At 33.2% G+C, this 18,617-nt stretch overlaps 3 protein-coding genes across 6 annotated transcripts; 1 reads left to right on the top strand and 2 right to left on the bottom strand.

Annotated features, from left to right (window-relative positions):
• LOC18602086 (thylakoid membrane protein slr0575) lies at nucleotides 70–5,918 on the bottom strand. Of its 4 annotated transcripts, none has more exons than XM_018119327.1 (9): nucleotides 5,469–5,918; nucleotides 4,306–4,352; nucleotides 4,130–4,232; nucleotides 3,502–3,588; nucleotides 3,057–3,140; nucleotides 1,341–1,394; nucleotides 868–956; nucleotides 629–674; nucleotides 70–540 (listed from the first exon to the last, which is right to left on the bottom strand). In XM_018119327.1, exons 1-8 carry the CDS (start codon nucleotides 5,718–5,720, stop codon nucleotides 629–631), a joined length of 762 nt encoding a protein of 253 aa, XP_017974816.1. In that variant the 5' UTR covers nucleotides 5,721–5,918; the 3' UTR covers nucleotides 70–540. The 4 variants fall into 4 exon arrangements, with proteins under 4 accessions (XP_017974816.1, XP_017974815.1, XP_007033314.2 ...); XM_018119326.1 differs by having other exon boundaries at nucleotides 93–545; XM_007033252.2 differs by having other exon boundaries at nucleotides 93–545; nucleotides 876–956.
• On the top strand, nucleotides 8,179–9,301 carry LOC18602085 (protein EARLY RESPONSIVE TO DEHYDRATION 15). The gene is made up of 3 exons (XM_007033250.2): nucleotides 8,179–8,376; nucleotides 8,456–8,811; nucleotides 8,901–9,301. Exons 2-3 carry the CDS (start codon nucleotides 8,481–8,483, stop codon nucleotides 9,053–9,055), a joined length of 486 nt encoding a protein of 161 aa, XP_007033312.2. The 5' UTR covers nucleotides 8,179–8,376; nucleotides 8,456–8,480; the 3' UTR covers nucleotides 9,056–9,301.
• On the bottom strand, nucleotides 9,719–18,090 carry LOC18602084. Its single transcript, XM_007033247.2, has 13 exons — nucleotides 17,740–18,090; nucleotides 16,805–16,902; nucleotides 16,629–16,715; nucleotides 16,375–16,543; nucleotides 15,483–16,283; nucleotides 14,926–15,068; nucleotides 14,649–14,843; nucleotides 14,450–14,540; nucleotides 14,180–14,348; nucleotides 12,175–12,285; nucleotides 11,996–12,092; nucleotides 10,696–10,799; nucleotides 9,719–9,993 (listed from the first exon to the last, which is right to left on the bottom strand). Exons 1-12 carry the CDS (start codon nucleotides 17,860–17,862, stop codon nucleotides 10,730–10,732), a joined length of 2,154 nt encoding a protein of 717 aa, XP_007033309.2. The 5' UTR covers nucleotides 17,863–18,090; the 3' UTR covers nucleotides 9,719–9,993; nucleotides 10,696–10,729.

Raw genomic sequence — 18,617 nt, 5'->3', positions numbered from 1 at the left:
GCCTCATCCTAGACCAAGAGTATCATTAAAATTGGCATGCTTACTTCAGAGTAAAAACAATAATAGTCTTCAAAGAAACTAGAAAAACCATATCAGACAAAAACAACAATAAGAAAGTTGCCCAAGTCAAGATAGTTTGTGATCCAAGCTCAAGATAAAGTTCATATGGCTACCATCTATAAGCCACTTAGCAACGTTTGCAGACAAAACATCTCGCATGTTCTCCCTGATCAAATAATTGTTAGCCACCCAATCAAACATCGGATATTACCTATCAGTTCTAGCTGTCAAAGATTTTGCCAACTATTTTGCACTTGTTTTTTCTATCTTCTTGAGATTCTAATATTGATATAAAATGTATTTGACACTGAATATATATGTATATATGTACACATATACTACAAAATTTCATGAGAAACAACATATCAAAGTCAAACCCGAAAGCAGAATTAGATGAAACCGCCATCATATACTTCATGAAGCTGATGCATTGGAGGTGGAATTTGAAATAAGTCGAACTTCATATATGTTATCCTCTCCCTTCCCTGAGCCATATAGCTCATAAGCTTTGGCCAAAAAGAATTATTATATAAGCTATTTTCAAATGGAGTAGAAAAGCAAAACTCACCTACTTCAGCTGTGATCCCTGGTCCAAAGAAAGAAGCAAATTTTGCCTGGAAACCATCATTTTAACCAAAAGATCAATATGTTGTTATTTCCACTTTCTTGAATTAAGGAATTACAGAATAATAATGTGCAAAAGTATTAAACATAGAAATTAACAAATGTCTTCATAACAATTTACGGACATCCATATTAGAACTCTCAATAAATAGGTTGATATATACTTTGGCAAAGACACGTTACCAGATTACCTGTCTCTGTTCAAAATCTGACAATTGCAAAGCTTTAGCCTCAAACACCAGGACTAGACAGTAATTACCATCTTCTGTGACCTAAGACATGGTAGAAAAAATAAGGTGGCAGGCTAATATCTGAAAACCCTCATCAAATTAAGACCAGCAATTGAGTACTCAGTTCAAATGATCTCAAGTAATACACATAAGCACCAAAACAAGATCAAAAGATCAAACATCACTTTGACAATGGAAGATGCCAAAATAATTTGCGAAGTCACAATTACTCTCCTGTAAAGCCATAGGGGGAAAAGGAATCGCCATATTGACAGCACGCTTTAGTTCCCAAACTAAAATATAATGTACTTCATAAATGTTCAAGGAAGTTACTATTGACTGACACCAATAAATGTTTTCTATATATATGGTAAGGAAATTAACAAATTTCGTTTTTTGGAAAAAAATCAAGTTAGAGAAGCATACTTCTTCCCGGATCATTTGTAGAATAGGTGCACTTCTTCGAGGAATTCCTCCACCCTGAAATTGCAGAAAAGAAGACTGATGTCAAAAATTTAAAATTTAAATATAATATAACAATAAAATTTACAAGTACAAGACATGGCACATTGTCTCCTAAATTGCATTTTAAATTCTTCTTCATAGGTGTTGATCATTGTTGGCTTCTTTCTTTCTTTTTTTTTAACCTTTCCTTTTCCTTCTAGGTGGAGACTGGGGAACAGGGAGGAAATTGACAAGCAAGAATATCAAGATTAGAGTGATTACACCTACTTCTTCACCAAATAACTCATACATGTAGCTTACGCATGTCAATTCTTCAAATTTATATACGATTTAAAACACGACAGAGGCAGGAGGGAGGCAAAAGATTTTTATCAATAGGAAATATCTCTGACAAATGCAAGATGTCAACAGTCAAACAATTGCCAATAATTGATATTTAATCCATCAGGGGTCAACCAAAAAGCTTAAACAGTGCCTCATCAAGTGGCTGCAAAAGATTGTCCTCCAACTGCTAAATTGGCAACCAACAGGTCCAAGGACCAAAAATTTGGTAAGCAAACTTGGATTGAGGGCTCAGTGAATCTAAAATTTTTACAAAATTAAATATTAAATGCACAAAAATTATGCTTAGTCTAGCTTAGGAGATGTTTTGATACAACAAATGCTCAAACTGGCTGCATCCACATTTTGGTCCAATTGAATTTGGTGAGAAAAGTATAAACAAAGCAGAGAAGAGGGATGCAAGAGCATGAGTTAGGTCATGAGAGCAGCCACATCATGCCAAAATGCTGAAGGGTAGAGATTGTTGCTAGATGCCCCTTAGTTTTGTATTCTAGTGACACCAACAGTAAATATAGGTCTCTCTCTCTTTGATCTTTTCCAATAGTTAACCATTGAAATATTAAACTCCCAAATTTGTACGTTATAGACTCATTCATAGCCCTCAAGGTTGCTTCTGCCAAGACAACACATAATTTGCAGATATTGACATTGAAACAAGAATTTATAAGATATGAAAGCCAGGGACAAATTCCTAACGAAGAGACATTGGATATTACATGTTCTCTATTAGAGTTGGGAGAAAAGAACCATCCCAACACTTGAGCAAAGAAACAGCTTACTAATTTTCCTTTCCCGCATACAGAGCACAAAGAAATCTCTCTTAATATATACAATGCAGAAATTTTAAAAACTAATCTTGCAATGAAAGAAAGCATGGACAATTAATTTGATTTGTTAACATGTTTGAATGTCTAGATAATATTTGAAGAAGATGCATACGTTTTTCAATCTTTTCTTTTGCATTTAAAATAATACTCTACAGAATTATACATAAGTTCATCTTCTTCAGACGTTACCTATGAATTTGCTTTCTCATGTTGCAAATAGTAGGGTTTTATAGAACAGAAAATTACTCCTCTGTTATTTAGTTGTTCTAACTTCTAAGGGTTGCCAATGCAAGAGAGAATATATTCAACAAAGAATAAACGGAAACTCGAAGTAAGAAGAAAGACAGCATCCTTTAGAGTTCATCAATTTAGTCCATACTTAACTGTCAACAAACACAATTTTGGATTTCCACTTTTTTACTTCCAATGACCAAATAAGTGATTTGCCAAAAGGCATATAAAAAGCACATATCCAGCATGGAGTTCAGTTAGACATTAGAAGTCATACCTGACCATACTGGAAAATCCGCTTCAATGCCTCATCCAAATGCTGTTCATCCCCGTAACGATATCTTGTAACATCACTCTTTACCTAATTAAAGCTATAAAAAGGTCATTCCAATGTGATCACAAAATGAAAAGAGTACTATATGCATCTCATAATGAATGTAGCTTGGCACGGGGAAATTTTCAGGAACAAACAGACCGACCCTGAGTTTTGACACATGTAAATCTCAACCTAATTTAGCCACTAATTAGTCACTGACTTATCAAGTTTAATTAAGTCAACAATAGCCTTCGGAGTCAAGAAGCTATTACAATTGAAACCCTACTGGCAAGATGATTCATGTGGGTTATTAAGGGAAATGGGATTGAAAGATGGAAAAATCTCATGTGCAATCTATCTTCAAGATTTTGTGAATGAGTGTGCAATGCCAGATTGATGAAAATACCTGCTTAAGGATAGGAGTGGCGCCAGTTTCCCTCAACATTTGAGCATCTGAATAGGTCAAGCATGGCACTGGTTTGAGTTCTGCGTACTGCGAAACAACCAAAAGTCTACACTTTGTTAAAATAAAAGAAAAATAAAAAAAGAAATAACTACATTGCTCCCCTGCCACTGTTACAAAACTAAACTGCATAATAGCATATTAGAGCTTTAGCAATATACTAAATATATCTTCAGAGCATCTTAGAAAAGGACATCTTACTGACCTAATATAAATGCGAAAGGAATTAAATAGAGCTAAGATCATGATAAGAAGAGTTATCTTTATAAAACTGGTTAATACAGCTGTTTATCTGAATCTTTATTCTGCTAGGAGGTCAAATTCACAACTGATTTCAGTTTCTCAATGAGATTATGATGAAAATCTGGAAACCTTGTATTTCAGCTTTAACCAATTTAAGCCAAGATGAAATTTAAAAGCTTCATGCAAGATACAACTTCATGTATGATGCAACAATGCTGCCAAAGTTCTAATTTCAGATAGCTCAAAGCCCACTATCTAATGAGAAAATATGAGATTAAATGTTTTCAAATATCCATCTCAATCCCAATCCATGGAAAAAAACTTTTACCTTGAGGGCCATTCCAATTAGTGCAAGAGGGAAGCCATATGTCAGCATTATTGCCGACCATTCAGATCCAGGGAGAAAGTTAAAATATGCCCCAAAACCATACCTGTATGTTACACATTAACCAGAGACAAAATACTCTTAAGAGAAAGAAGAAAAGTCAAAAGGTAGGCACTCACGAGAGGAGTGAAATTCCAACACCCAGTCCAATAACACCAAATGATAGCTGCAAATAATAATAATTATTATTAATATTCATCAGAATATACGAAGACATATGATATATGTATTAGTTAACAGATCATTATCATGTAAGGCCTGATCTGCTCAGATCATCTGTGACAATTACGTTCAAATAAGAGATTTAACTGAAGTGAAACTAAAGTGTGCATCACTGTATTGCTTTTAGCATTTAGGTGGTGCATTACAAGCTTTTCATTGGAGAAGTCTGCCACTTATTAATGCAGTTTGCATTGTCTAAATACCATCTACTGCTCCAACTAGTTTAAATCAGAACCAATGTGATAGCAATCAATGTTAAGAAAAGATAGACATAACTCACTCTCAAAAGAGGGTACCTATCTGATGCAAGCCTTTTTAACAATTCAGAGTCTCACAGTTACATATTGTAACATCAAGAACCATAACAGCTAATAGGTATCCACCCACATTGTAATCAGTCTTAATAATCAGTCTTAATCTAACATTAAGATAGTGAATGGGTGTTGATTTATGTTACCTAAAGAAGTTAAGATATATATATATATATACCAAATGGTGAAATATATTCCAACTTCCAAGGAAACAAAAAATGCATTAAAGGAGAAATGCAAATAGCAGTACTAAAGTAGCTTTACTTGATTTGTTGATTGAAATAAAATGATCTCTAGGAATTCACTAAAGAAAGCTTATGCCTTTTCCCTTACTAAAGCAAGAAGGAAAATTGACACCCTCACTTTTGCCTAATTAGGAAAGATAAAGGAGCTCAAAATGCTTATAACTAAGGCTGAGAGCAAAACAACTCCAAATTCTCACTAATCCCATAAAAGTATTGTGACAAATATGTGAATTTCACAAACAAGTTTATGCCAAGACATTCACCTAAAATCAATTAGCTGTAAGTGGAAAGGCACATATAATACTTTTATAAACAATTGGTTTCAAGTTGGATGCCACTGTAATACAATTTCATTCTAATTATCTAAATGAAAGCTATAAATTTCATTTAAAAAAAAAAAACACCCAATGGTCAAAACTACTTCAACTAGCTATCTAAATTCTTCCAAAACATAAAAAAAAAACACCCAAATTTATTCTTTACAAAAGCTGATTCGTTAATTACCTTAGAGAACGAGAAGCCATCATCAGCGACAATGGTTTTGGCAACAGAAGAAGAAGGCTGAGAGGTTGAATCAGCTGCTTTTGTTATGAACGTTAGCTTAAGACTATGGGGCTTGGGAGTTGATCTCGTGAGGTGCTGGTACCTTTGGGGCCGAGGTGGTAAAGATAAAAACCAACGGTGGTGATTAACGCTGTGATGGTGGGAATGAATAATTATAGCTGTTGATGTTGGTGATATTGCTTTCATCGGCATATCGGCTTCTTTCTTTTTCTGCTTTTCTTTGAATAATTACTTACTTCAATGGTTACTTCTTCTTCTTCTTCTTCTTCTTGTTTCTGCGTTTTGAGTGTATTATCTTCGGTTGGAACAACGAGAGGCTGTTGTTCGTTACTGTCTCAGCTTCATGTTTCAACCGCCAAATTAGCTTGACCACGGGTTTCTCTACTTTTTTTTTCTTATATTTGTTTTTTATTTTATTTTTGAGATTTATTATTCTTTAGATATTTCATTTATTCTAGTTGCCTGGCGTTAAAGAAGCTAGAAGTTAGTAGAGCCCGAAAATTCCTCGGTCACTTATTTAATTGCATTAAACATTGGGGCTTAACCATTCAATTCCACTTTATTTGGATCTAAATAGATCTCACGGTCACCATAAGTCCATTTTAATAAATTGACATCAAAGTCTTAGATGTAATCAAGTGTATTTAAATTAAGTTCGTTTACCTTATTTTATTTTAATTTATCATGTAATTACACGTATTAAAATTAAATTATTTTATTTTAATTTTTCATGTAATCAAGCATATCTAGATTAAATTAATTTATCTTATCTAAGGTTGGATTAGAAATACACCAATCTTGTAACCCATAATGTGCCATTATTCATTCAATTGAACCGTTAATTAAATAATTTGTATGCTTGACATCCATTCTCAAAGAGAACTTGACTGGCCACCATGAGAGGTCAGTCAACTTTGTTTAACTTGTTTTATTGCAATCCGATAGTCCTCATAAGGACTCGGGTATAGATGGCATCTGCATATTTCCGGTCCATCACTTTTATACCTTGATTAAATACTTGTCAAGTATTTTTGCTCAAGTTCAACAGCTCTAAGATGAGATTTTACAAATTAGTTAACATGTCATCTCTACATATCTATAACTTTATATAAAAGAAAGTTTTAACAAAATTCTCTAATATCATACAGATGTTTTAACAAAAAATGTTGCAAGTCAAAAGCAATGGTCAACTTTTCTACTTGAAGTCATCAGGAAGAGTTATTGTAAAATTTGACTTCAGACGGATCGCATCATTAGTGATTTATATGAGTGGTGGATCGTAAATGTCAAGACTTATCAGATCAAATTTTAGTATAATAAATTAGATGGTCCATCTCATAACCTTTGCTCGGCAACAAAGGATAAAAGTGATGGAGCGGTCATATGCAATGCCATCTCTACCCATTTGGCAAAACAGATAGCGAAAGAATGTAGAAGATGTTGATTGAGGGACTCATGGTTGCATGGAACGTGTACATGCTATACCTATATATTCCAAGGCATTACTATGTTCAATGGGACTCCATTTTTCATATTGGAGACATAAGCGATGCAACTGGCTTCTTAGTTCAGTGGGAGTTCTTTCCTTCACCTTGAAATCATAAGAGTTTACTTCCTTGTCTTGTCTCTGGTAATGTCTAACATCAGGAGGAATGGAAGTCATGCTACTCCATGGAACAAGGCACTCTTCACATCACAATCATTTCAACAGAACAGTCTGAACAGGTGAACTCAACTTACCCTTCCAACACAGGATTTCTTCAATCTGATCTTGTTTTTGATTTGGTGGGTTTGAAGCTTTCATCAGCTTGATTGGTTTTTTCAGCATAAAGATTTCATCTTCCAAGAAAATACAAGAGAAATTAATCACTTCTTTTAAACATTTTCTGGGCTTGCATCTGAGAAGACGAATATCACCCTGTGCAACATAATACGGACCCTAGCTAGTTTGGGCCGGCTTCTCTTAAGAGTGGGCTTTACATTAGTAGTCTTAAACTGGACCACTAGTTCTTAATTTTTTTATTTTTTTTTAGCCAACTAAAAAAAGGTGAATTCACGAATTAAGAGACTGATTTGTATTTAGTTTGTTATATAAATTGCGAGGAAGAAATGAACATATTATATAAAAATTAATTAAGATTCAATATATTTATATTTTTACAAATATATAATAAGATGAATTATAAAATATACAAATTTTTATAAGTATTTTAAATTTAGTATTAAGTGAAGAAAATGCATAAAACCCATTTTTTTCAAATATTACATACATTTTTTTTCTAATTTTATGTCCAAATCTTGCATGATTTATTTATTTTTTCTTGGTAAAAACTTTATAAACCCCATTCTTTCATAATTTTTTAATACGTCTTTTTTTTTTTATTTGGGTTCTATTTGATAAGATTGAAAAAAATACAAAAATAAAAAAAAAATCTTTTAATTGTTGATTTATTTAAGTGGGACTGAGGACTGAAAATTAGTGGACAAACAATTTAATAAATCTCCCTGGACTATTCCCGCACTTTCCAGAAAAAAACATATCTTTTGCTAAAAATATCTCATCACCATCTTTTCCTATCCATCCGATCATCATCTCATCTCTCTCAACCGTTGACTCATAACCCAATCGAATCATTACATTATTGGAACTCACATACACGTGTCCCGTAAGTTCGTCGATTTACCGGCTGCTGTCTCGATGGTCCTCCCAAGCCTTAGCCTCGGACTGCCAACGACTCAGCTGTTGCTCTCTTTTCTTTCCTTATTAATCATCATCACCCTTTTGTCTCTCCTCCTCTGAGCTTTTTAAATCTTCACTGAACTGTACCTCAAATTATCAACGCCCACGGTAACGTTCTCTCTTTTAGATCCACGGTGAAGATTTATTTTGCGATCATTTCTTAAATTCTTTTTCGTTGATCTCTCAGTGTACAATTTGATCGAGACATTTGAATGGCGGCGGTTGTCGGAGCAAGGTCGTCGACGTTGAATCCGAACGCGCCGATATTCATCCCAGCGGCGTTTCGTCAAGTCGAGGATTTCTCTCCGGAATGGTGGGAGCTAGTCAAGACGTCCACTTGGTTCCGTGATTACTGGCTCAGCGAGCATCAGGAGGAGGGTTTCGCGGCGGATGACGAAGACGACGACGTGGATGTAGCCAATTTGTTACCGGAATCTTTCGAGCTCGGGTTCGATGAAGAGTTGGTTGATCTTGATGCTCAGTTCGAGGAGTTCCTCGAATCCGAAAGTAGAGAAAAAACAGAAGCAAAGAAGGATCGAAACGGTATTCGCGAAGCATGGAAATTCAATTCCTTTTACCCTTTTTTTTCCACCTCTAACATTGAAATTAAACTGAACACTTGGTTTTTTCAGGTGTTGGAATGAATCCCAAGGCTTTAATAAGGAGTTTGAGCATGCCTAAATCCCCGAGGGAGAGAGGTACGAGGTATTTCGAGAAGCCAGCGAAGTACGTAAGTTCCAGTCCCAAAGCCAGATGCAGTCCGCGACGAATCCAGCAACCTCGTTGAGACAACATCCTCCTCACTGTCACTGACATGAGTTAGCATTATCATCTAGTACGAGGAGTTTCTTCTTTTTAGGTCAAAGTCTTTGACCATAGGAGCTTACAGCTTTTGATATGCTGTTGTTGTTTTAACTTTAACACGTTTGTCTTTGGCTTTACTTTTGTCTTTCTGCTTTTTGCGAGGTTATGTACAAATGTATGAAAGTGTTATACGAATCTAAATAAAACTTTGTTTGCTTCTTTTTTTTAATATTTGTTTGATTTTGTATATATTTAATTATGAATAAATTGTATATTTCATATAACGAGTTTAGATATTTAACAAATAATATTTATTTGAATCAAATTCTAATTTATAAAATTTGAATACAGAAGGAAGATTAACAACAAATTAATTAGGATATGAGAAGCAACAACCTTAACCTTCCCTTGTCACAACTCATCAACAATCTCTAATGTTTGTCATTTAGTTAATTAAATAGAAACTAAAAAAAGAAAATTAAAAAAAAAAAACTTACGCAACTGAACCAACTCAACCAACCCATGGACTCAAAATTTAAGGATGCATACTTAGCTGGGAGATTTAATATCAAACCTATTATCATAAATCGATGCATGCATTCTCCAAACACTCTTCATGGTTCAATATCAATGTGGACTTGTAGCATATTAAAGAACAAATCTATTGGAAGTATCATTTATATTTATATAACAATTATACAATCATGCAACGTACAATATTTCATATGACTTACAAAATGCTATCAATCATCAGCTGAATCATGCCACCTTACAATGTTATCCTTTACAATTCCGCAATCAAATAATTGGGAACCAAAAAACAATGTGTGCAATGCAAATTCATCATGAATTAGCAAGCAAACTGATGATGTTTTCAACTGTTGCTCATAGCTAGCAGCCATGCCTCCCCATTCTTCTGTTCTGTTGTTGATAAAAGGACAAATAATTATTGGTGTTGAAGATCTACGTACTCGTTATTTCAAATAAAAAATAGTTTCAAAATATTGATTAATGACTTCACATTGACAAAATTCAATATTCCAATTCGAAAATTTTGAAGAGGAAGATATGGCAATCCCAACTTATAGTGGCACGACCAAGAACACGTTATCAGTGTGATAAAATAGAACACAGCAGCCATGCACAGGATCTATGGTGAACAGAATGTAGCAAAATTCTCAATGACATTTCAAATGCTTATTTAAAACAGTTTTTACTAGATTTCCAATGAAACTTAATGCATCATGTCAAAAATTTACTCTAAGAAAGAAAAGAAATTCACTAGATGGCATTGGAGATTAAAAGCTATTCTTGGTCTCTTACAATCTTACGAAATAGCTTAATCTGATAGGTGAAGGACCAAGAACAAATGTTAACATCTAACATAAGAAAATGTGTGTTTGTCATGGCAAGCCACATGCATCATATATTTCAATCAATCTTCATGATAAGTCAGCTGCAAGATGAGGTTATCTGGAAATTCATGTTTGCGGAGCCACTCAAGCCAGTACCAAGTCCCAAATAACAGTATTATGCAAAATGGAGTATAACTTAACGCAAGGATACTAAGGTTTTGCACTTTTAATGAAAAGTCATTTCCCATAACATGCAGCATAATATTACCTGAAAGAATGGCCAATCACATGGACTATGCATGCTACGAGTTAGTTTCAACACTAGCAATTGGAAGGCTATCTGAAAGTTTCTGAATCCTAAGCCTTTTTGTTCTGTAGAGAAAAAGGGAAAAGAAATAAGTGATTACAACACTAACAATAAAAAAATACCATGTTTACTGAAAAACATAACAGACACAAAAGTTGCCCTTTTCACAAGGTGCCCATGGGCTAGGCTTGGCCAGGCCCACTAAGCCTTTAAAAAGCTATGCCCAGCCCAGCCTGACACCTGCCTCATCCGTTAACATATTATTTTATTATTAAATAATAAAATAATGTTTTTATATTAATATTTTCAATATATTATAAAATTGAGATTAAATAAAGTTCATTAATAAAAATACTCCAATCAACCAAGCCTATGGACACCTCTATTGCAAGGCTTAAAAGCAATACTGCAATGGGAACAAAAAGCAGTTAGGCTATTAAATTAATGTCTCTTATTGACTGGTCTGAATAGTTTTAATTCAGAACCAAAAACCAAACCCTCATTAACTTCACTTTTCTTTACCAGCGCTCATTCTGAATCCAAAAATCCAAAATACTTACCCCCCCACCCTGCCTCCAAAAAAGATCACGTGAAGTGGCCTGATTCTTCTCTAAATCCATTTAAATCACAAGCCACTAAAAATCATATCCCAGTTCTAGATCTTGTCAACAATCCATTTATGTACAGTGCATGGGTCATGATCTTCTGTACCGTTGCATTCTAGTTCATAACATACACAAGACTTGATAAAATAAACATGAAACACAAAACTCTACTGGTGTGACACTCTGCAAAATGTTATATCAATTATTGCAAGTATCTCTCCCTCCCTCAAGAGAGAGAAACATGGAACAAAATTGCTTATGGACAGGAAAGAAATTAGTTTGAGCTTTGATTGGAAGCCAAACAAGGTTATTTGCTAGAATTCACAAGTAGTGCTGGCTTTCCAGTTATAAAATAATTAAAAAGGATTTATTAGAAAATAGCTTATCACTTGAACTTTCTGAAAGTGTCTATAAGGTAATCTCCACCTGAAATCCTAAGTGGTAACAAAATTTCCATAATTACCCTCCAAGATATTCATAGAAATGCAGAGAAGTAGCCAATTTTAAAAATAAACTTCTGAGGATATTTGATCCAGTGGCTACCATATTTCTCAATTCCTAACAAATTATGCATACTTTTAGATCTCAAAGAAAATTAAAAAGATTATAATAAAATAAATAAATTGGTTCCAAAAGACAATCATAAATGCAGTTACCTTATAGAAGAAATGTATTTCTCTACATGTGCTTTCTGTTCAACATCATAGGCAAACCATTTTTCATCAGGTGCTACTGGATCCAAGGTCCCAATATCTGTCCATTAAACATAAATAAGACTTAAACTTCCAATATTCATATCATTGATCAACACATCAAAGTAATGCATTTTGCTAACCTTGCAGCAAAATATACGGTTCACTGGTATACCCTCTCAATCTCCAGAAAGCATGACCATTAACATCCAATACAATAGGTGCCGTTCTAACAGCATCAGATCTTTGTCTCTCTGCAACAATTGTATGCAAAAGAATGTCAGCCTGTTTAAAATTTAAGATAATATTTGCACCAAAACATGCATTCAGAAGAATTTTTCTGTATGAAGCACAGAAGTTGAACAGTTGAAAATGGAATAATCCATTAGAACTAATAAGGAAAAGGCCAGGGTACAATTGTAATTACCAATTGTATTAGATTTTAAATACCAATACACTGCCTTGCTACAATCAAGGCCAACAAGTATATTCAACTAGAGCTTCAAAAACATAGAACTTCAATTAGGGGTGTGCAAAAATCGGTTAAAACCACCTTAATCAACTTAACTGACAAAAATCAATTAATTTGGTTCAGTTAATTCAGTTAAAATGGTTAAGTCAGTTAAAAAATAAGTTAAATAGGGGCAGTTAGGTTAAAAAAATCTGAGATCAATTAACTGAATTAATCGGCTTTATACTTCCTATTTCTATAGCCTATAAGAAGTTTTCTTGCATGTAAATCACTTACACACCACTCACATGTAAGATGTAACCTACAGCTCTAATAGCGTTTTAAGCTTCAAATGCAAATAGCGTATACAGGGTTCTCTTGCATGTAAACCACTCACACGGAAATTATTGTTCATGACTCAAATCAACAAAATCAAACCCCATAATTCAGTATTCATAAATATTATCTTTTTTGAAAATTTTATAGAATTCCTTGTTAATATATATCAAATCAAACTAAACACATTATACATCCATATTTTCTAAAAGAATAATGTTATTTCGTCCAAGATTTAGATACACTAACTCTTAGCAAATTGCATGAATATGTTACAACTATATAACATTAATTTTGTAAGTAATGAAACCATTCCACTATTTTACTTGATAAAATATTAAAATTATATAAAAAAAATTATTCGATGGACATTGTTATCGGTTAATGAGTATGTAATTAATATAATATTTTCTCTTAAGTTTGATAACATAATATATTAAATACAAAAATTTGATCTCATAGTTTTGGTTAATTTTTATAAACATCTATTAATCAGTATTATTCAATTTACTATGTTGAATAGTTGATTGATAAATTAATTTATTTTCATAAATCCAATAGAGGGATACTTTTCTTTGTGATAGTTTTGGAATATTTCACTCCTTGTTTATGAATGCTAAATATATGCTTAATTTCATCAGGATTCCATGTAAAGGCCAATAGAGCAGGCAGCAAGTACACAATTTCTTTTTCTTGCTCTTTTATTACTGTTAATTACATACAATTTATCTTATATTAATGAATGATTACATGCTATTTATTTTATATTTTCATGCTATTACAAGATTAACTATTAAATGAATTAAAAGTTAAAAAAAATTCAATCAAGTCGGTTAAAACCAAATTAATCAACTTAAGTCAGTTAATTGGTTAAACTAGTTAATGGGAAAAAATCAGTCAATTCGGTTAATATGATATGAAGTCGATTCAGTGAATGGGATTTTCTAACCAAGTCAACCAATTGCTTACTCTTAACTTCTATACTTTAACTCTACTATTAATTTTAACCAGTCCAACTACTCAAAAGTTAAAGATGAAGGTAACATCTTCTATTTATGTATAACAGAGACTTCTAGCACATATTAGCAAGTTCAAACGCCATTTTTTAACTATTTCTAAAACTTTTCAGATATATAGCTTTTCACCAATGGCACTTAAAATACTAATGATTCTTATTTCAAAACTCTGCAAAAAGGTAATGTATAAATTCAATGCAGCATATCCTTTGTATACACAATAATTATTTCCCTGCCTAAGTTGGATATGTTGCATGTTGAGAGAAAGAGGGGAAAGGGGAGGGGGGGCATGCACATTTTTCAAATAATTGCTTGAACTCTACAGCTTAGAGATCAAAAACATACTCTTTGGTAACATGCCCATTGCCTGGAGCACATCTGCATGAGCTTGAGCTGCTTCTCTTTTCATTTGTGCAACAAGAGTCTCATGCTCAGAAACTGACACAGGAGCACCACTTCTTCCAGTAATGACTTTGGCAACCTCATCCTGCATTTTCTGCCTTAATTGTTTTTCCTGTATTAAGCAAAAACAAAAGGAGTTAAAGAAAATTAGGTCAGTTTGCATGAAGATTCTTAAGATCACTACATGGATGTCAAAAAAGGTGCATGTATTACCTTATCCCTTGCAGCAAGAATCTTTTCTTTTGCTTCCTTCTCACTATCAACAAACTCTAAATTTTGTTTGTCAATCCAACTCCTCAATGTTCTAAACAATTATGTTGTATCAGGAAAAGAAAGGGGGACTTAAAGTAGAAAGAAAAGAAAGAGTTATTATGTAAAATAGTAGGCTTTGCTTTTCACCCTTTTTACTTACATAGTGCAAAGGGCTTCATCACATAAGAAGTTTAAAAGCTTAAGCTTTGTAGAACTGTCTAACATATTATACGCATCCACACCCTTATCAAAAAAAATGGAAGGAACTTCTTCCAGTGCACATTGGGATTCAGACACACATTGGCCAAGAGCTCGGAACCATGAAGTGTGGTCACTTGTTCTTAAAGATGGAAACCTGAATAATACATATAGCAAATATTGTAATTCAATTCCAAAAAAGAAGATGATATTGAGTGGGTAAGGGCATTGATTTATACTTTTTCCCCATATCCTTTTGTATTAAAGACAACAACTGTGTATGAAGTTGGGCTAGTGGAGAGTACTGTAATCGGCACCTTCCACGTCCACGGATTATTTCTCTAATTACAGATTCTGCTTGCCCTTTCTTCATATCAAAAACCTAGAAAATAACAAGCATGAGAACCAAAAGTAATAACTAAATTAAAAAAACTAGGGCAGGTAAGAAAATAAAAGCAAACAACTGCACCAGACAATTAGCATAATAATAGTAAACAATAAATATAGAATCAAAAAGTATTGTCCAAAGTGAGATATTTACAACACAAAAACAGAAGCACCTATTTGCCAAGGGAAGGGCAGGATGATATTTTATCAGCCTTGTCTTGTGAAGGGATGTATACAGCAAGTCAGAATTTCATAATTCTTAAATCCATATGACAGAAAATTCATCATAACAACACTTTTATCATCAATTAGTTCTGTATTATTCAGCTATTGATAACAACAAAATTTACAATGATGCATCTAGGCTTGAATGTTAATTAAAAAAAAAAGATTTAACTATCACACATACCAATCCAAAAGCAGCACAGAACTCTAAGAATTGCAATGCATGTCCAACATCTTGGGGAGGTAAGTCAACACCTGCAACAGTTATTAAACTGGTGCCCTGTGGCAATTGAATGTCCATGTCAAAATTTTTATCCAACACTTGTGTAGTACACTTTTTATTTTTTCTAGGCCCTGTATCTGACTTGAGCTCAGCACTGTTGTTATCATTTTCAAAACCAATTAAACCTCCAGGATCCTCACTTTTTACACCATTTTTTTTATTTCCAACAGGAGATATGGTGCTACTTTCTAGAACTTGCATCTTAGAATTCTTTTCCTCCGTAAAATCACCCTTAAATTTTTCCTTTAACTTCAGTTTTTCCCAGGACTCTTCATCGGAAATTGTGGGCTTCCTTTTCTTAGAAATTTCCCCAGGAATTTTAACACCATTTAGAACTCCTGCCTTCTTGCTTTTTGCACATTTAGTTTCGTCTCCTTTACTGGGACAGGAAGGATCATCCATTTGCACTTCTGTCTTAGAGTTGTTTTTATCTGAAACACAACCACTATCTTTTCCATTTCCCTTCACTTTTTTCTTTGAAGCTTCATTCAAGACTTTAGGCTTTTTTGGACTATTTTTCTTCAAAGATAGCTCATGATCTTCATTGCCATTATACAATTCCTTCAATCCTTCTCGTTTCATTTTCTTAGATTTGTTTTCATTAGAAAATGATGTCAAATTCTGAGAATCAACCTTGGAATCAGAGTCTCCATCAAAAGAATTTTCCTTCCCAAGCTTCCTCGGTGAAGCGGCCATAGACTCCTAGGAACATCAGAGAGACACAAATTCTATCACCCAAAAAAGGTGAAAAAACAATAGTATATCATCATTAACAAGAAAAAAAAAGCCAAACCTTCTTGGAAGCAACTTGCTTCTTTGGTGAAACACTTATATCTTTTCCAATCTTTTCATATCCAAAACTTTCAGGCCCTTTAGCTTGAAGCAATTCTGAAACAGAAGAATACCCAGTTGCTTTGGCTGTGTGCACAAGAATACCTGTAGGTTTGTGACCTTTTTTCTTCCTAAAAATGTAGTACCCCATTAGACTTGATAAAAAAATTAAAAATAAAATAGATTATAGAAAAATGCCCATTGCAATATGCTTACATGCAGAGACTACAATTGCAATTGTCTCTGCACTTGGGACAATTCCAATCGACCAACAATGCGACTTCTTCTGCATTCTCTCCATATCTATACAATATCAATCCAACAAAAAAAACTAATAAGAGAATGGCATCATTCAATTAACTGGATTGTATAAGAAGGGTTAAAGTAACAACCTGTTTAATAAGCATTTACAGCAATACTTAATGGGACATTGCTTCTTCTTTTTCAATTTCTTGCATGGAGCCAAGAAACCCTTTATTTTTTGTCGGCACTTCAGCATTTGATCCCAAGGCAAAAGGAAATATTAGGGGAAAAATTAAAGCTAAAAAACCAGAAAATTATCAATCAAAATATTAAAACATTTAAAAAGTAAAGTTCCATGTGCACTGTAATCTACTGATTTCTCTATAATGCTCAAAGTAATTCCATTAAGCCAAACTTATATTCCATGAAGTATCAATATTAGACACCAAAACATAGTTGAGGTGCATCAGTATCTTCATCTTAGTCACCAAATATATGGAAAAACTTAGAAAAAAACTGAATTGACACACACCCGTATCAGACACTCACCCCTGAGTGAGTTCCAGTAACAAAGTCAAACAATTGGTCTCAATGTCCCAAATAAGAAGAAAACAAGACATGGGTGTTTTTACATCAAGGAAGCAGAATAAAACGATGGTAGAGAACAAAAAAGAAAAACCAAAAACTAAAATAAAGCCAAATTCAAAGTTTAACATGATTATTAAGGATATATAAAATTCAAATGAAAGTAACACTTGTTAACGCGAAATTAATTTCAGACGATATTTTCTTCTCAATAAGACCGTGAGAAACTTGTATTTACAATCTTTTCTTTAATTTAAACCCTGCAAGAAAATGGACTGCTCAGAAGCTGATAGATTACAGAAACAAACATATGTCAGAATTTAAATAAAAGTAATATCTGCTGGTGCAAAATCATTGTTTCATACAATTTTTGCTTGTCAAACCAAAAGAAAAAAGAAAAGTAAAAGAACAAAACAAACTAAAAATAAAACCCAAAAATAAAGGGTAAAAACCATTCCAAAAATTGAGTTAAAAATGGAATTTAAGGAAAAAAAATTACCTGGTGACAAGTTTGTCCACTTTCAGAATCAAAAATTCTTCGTCCGACGACACGAATTCCACCATTGCCCGTTGTTTGCTTTCCTTCTTCCATTTTCGAAGCAGAAGTTGAAGCAACAGCCATGAGCTTTTCTCAAATTCTCAACCAAATGATTCACTGAATCGTGAACATATGAATATATGCCTTTTTGTTGTTTCTGTTTTTGGGAGCTTTTCAAATTTGGTTTTGGTTTTGAGTTTCCCTCTTTCTCCTTAGTGGCGGGACTGATTTTGAGAAAAACACAGTATGGAAAATGTTTGGGAATTCCCGGAAAAATTGTAAATTTTTAACAGAGCTGGGCGCCAAATTGTCTCTTTTGTAATTGAGCGTGCCCTAATTATCCAATGGACCAAATTACATTTTAGGTGGGCTTAGTTTGAAGCCCCTTTCATAATGATTGGCCCATTCAATTTTTTAACCCATTTTAGTCTCGATCAGGCTTTGTTACCATTTTCAAACAGTTTAAGAAAATTTAATTAAATTTTTACATCATTTATTGTATTTAATCAAATCTTTATATTTTTATTTTAATTTTAAATTAAATAAATAATTATAATTAATAATTAATTAATTATTATTAATCAACATGTCAATTGTCATTTAATGTTATATGATACTAATATAACATGCTAACATGATATAACAGATAATAACGTAATATACTGATATAGTACAATAATATAATTATGTAGCATTTGACTTTTCACATCAATGCCACTTAGACGTAAAATGACAAGTCATATTTTAACAAATGACAATTAATCAATCATCAATTGTAACAGACTATTTGATACAAAATAAGAGTTTTATTAAATATAATAAAAAAATTAATTTATTTT

This window comes from Theobroma cacao, chromosome 4, assembly GCF_000208745.1.
Source record: "Theobroma cacao cultivar B97-61/B2 chromosome 4, Criollo_cocoa_genome_V2, whole genome shotgun sequence".
In the NCBI taxonomy this organism is placed as follows: domain Eukaryota; kingdom Viridiplantae; phylum Streptophyta; class Magnoliopsida; order Malvales; family Malvaceae; genus Theobroma; species Theobroma cacao.
The sequence above is the reverse complement of the archived record's forward strand: the minus strand, read 5'-3'. Positions and strand labels throughout refer to the sequence as shown.

Bases quoted from the DNA above. Each gene is read 5' to 3' on its own strand.
- LOC18602086 (XM_007033252.2), bottom strand. From the start codon at position 5,720: ATGCCGATGAAAGCAATATCACCAACATCAACAGCTATAATTATTCAT. The intron at 3,589-4,129 runs GTAAAAGTTTTT...GTTGTTTCGCAG, and splicing joins TAATTGGAATGGCCCTCAAG to TACGCAGAACTCAAACCAGT. The intron at 1,395-3,056 runs GTATGACTTCTA...CTGCAATTTCAG, and splicing joins GGATTTTCCAGTATGGTCAG to GGTGGAGGAATTCCTCGAAG.
- LOC18602085 (XM_007033250.2), top strand. From the start codon at position 8,481: ATGGCGGCGGTTGTCGGAGCAAGGTCGTCGACGTTGAATCCGAACGCG. The intron at 8,812-8,900 runs GTATTCGCGAAG...TGGTTTTTTCAG, and splicing joins AGCAAAGAAGGATCGAAACG to GTGTTGGAATGAATCCCAAG.
- LOC18602084 (XM_007033247.2), bottom strand. From the start codon at position 17,862: ATGGCTGTTGCTTCAACTTCTGCTTCGAAAATGGAAGAAGGAAAGCAA. The intron at 14,349-14,449 runs GTAATACATGCA...TGCTTAATACAG, and splicing joins TTCTTGCTGCAAGGGATAAG to GAAAAACAATTAAGGCAGAA. The intron at 12,286-14,179 runs GTATGTTTTTGA...CAATTGTTGCAG, and splicing joins AATGGGCATGTTACCAAAGA to AGAGACAAAGATCTGATGCT.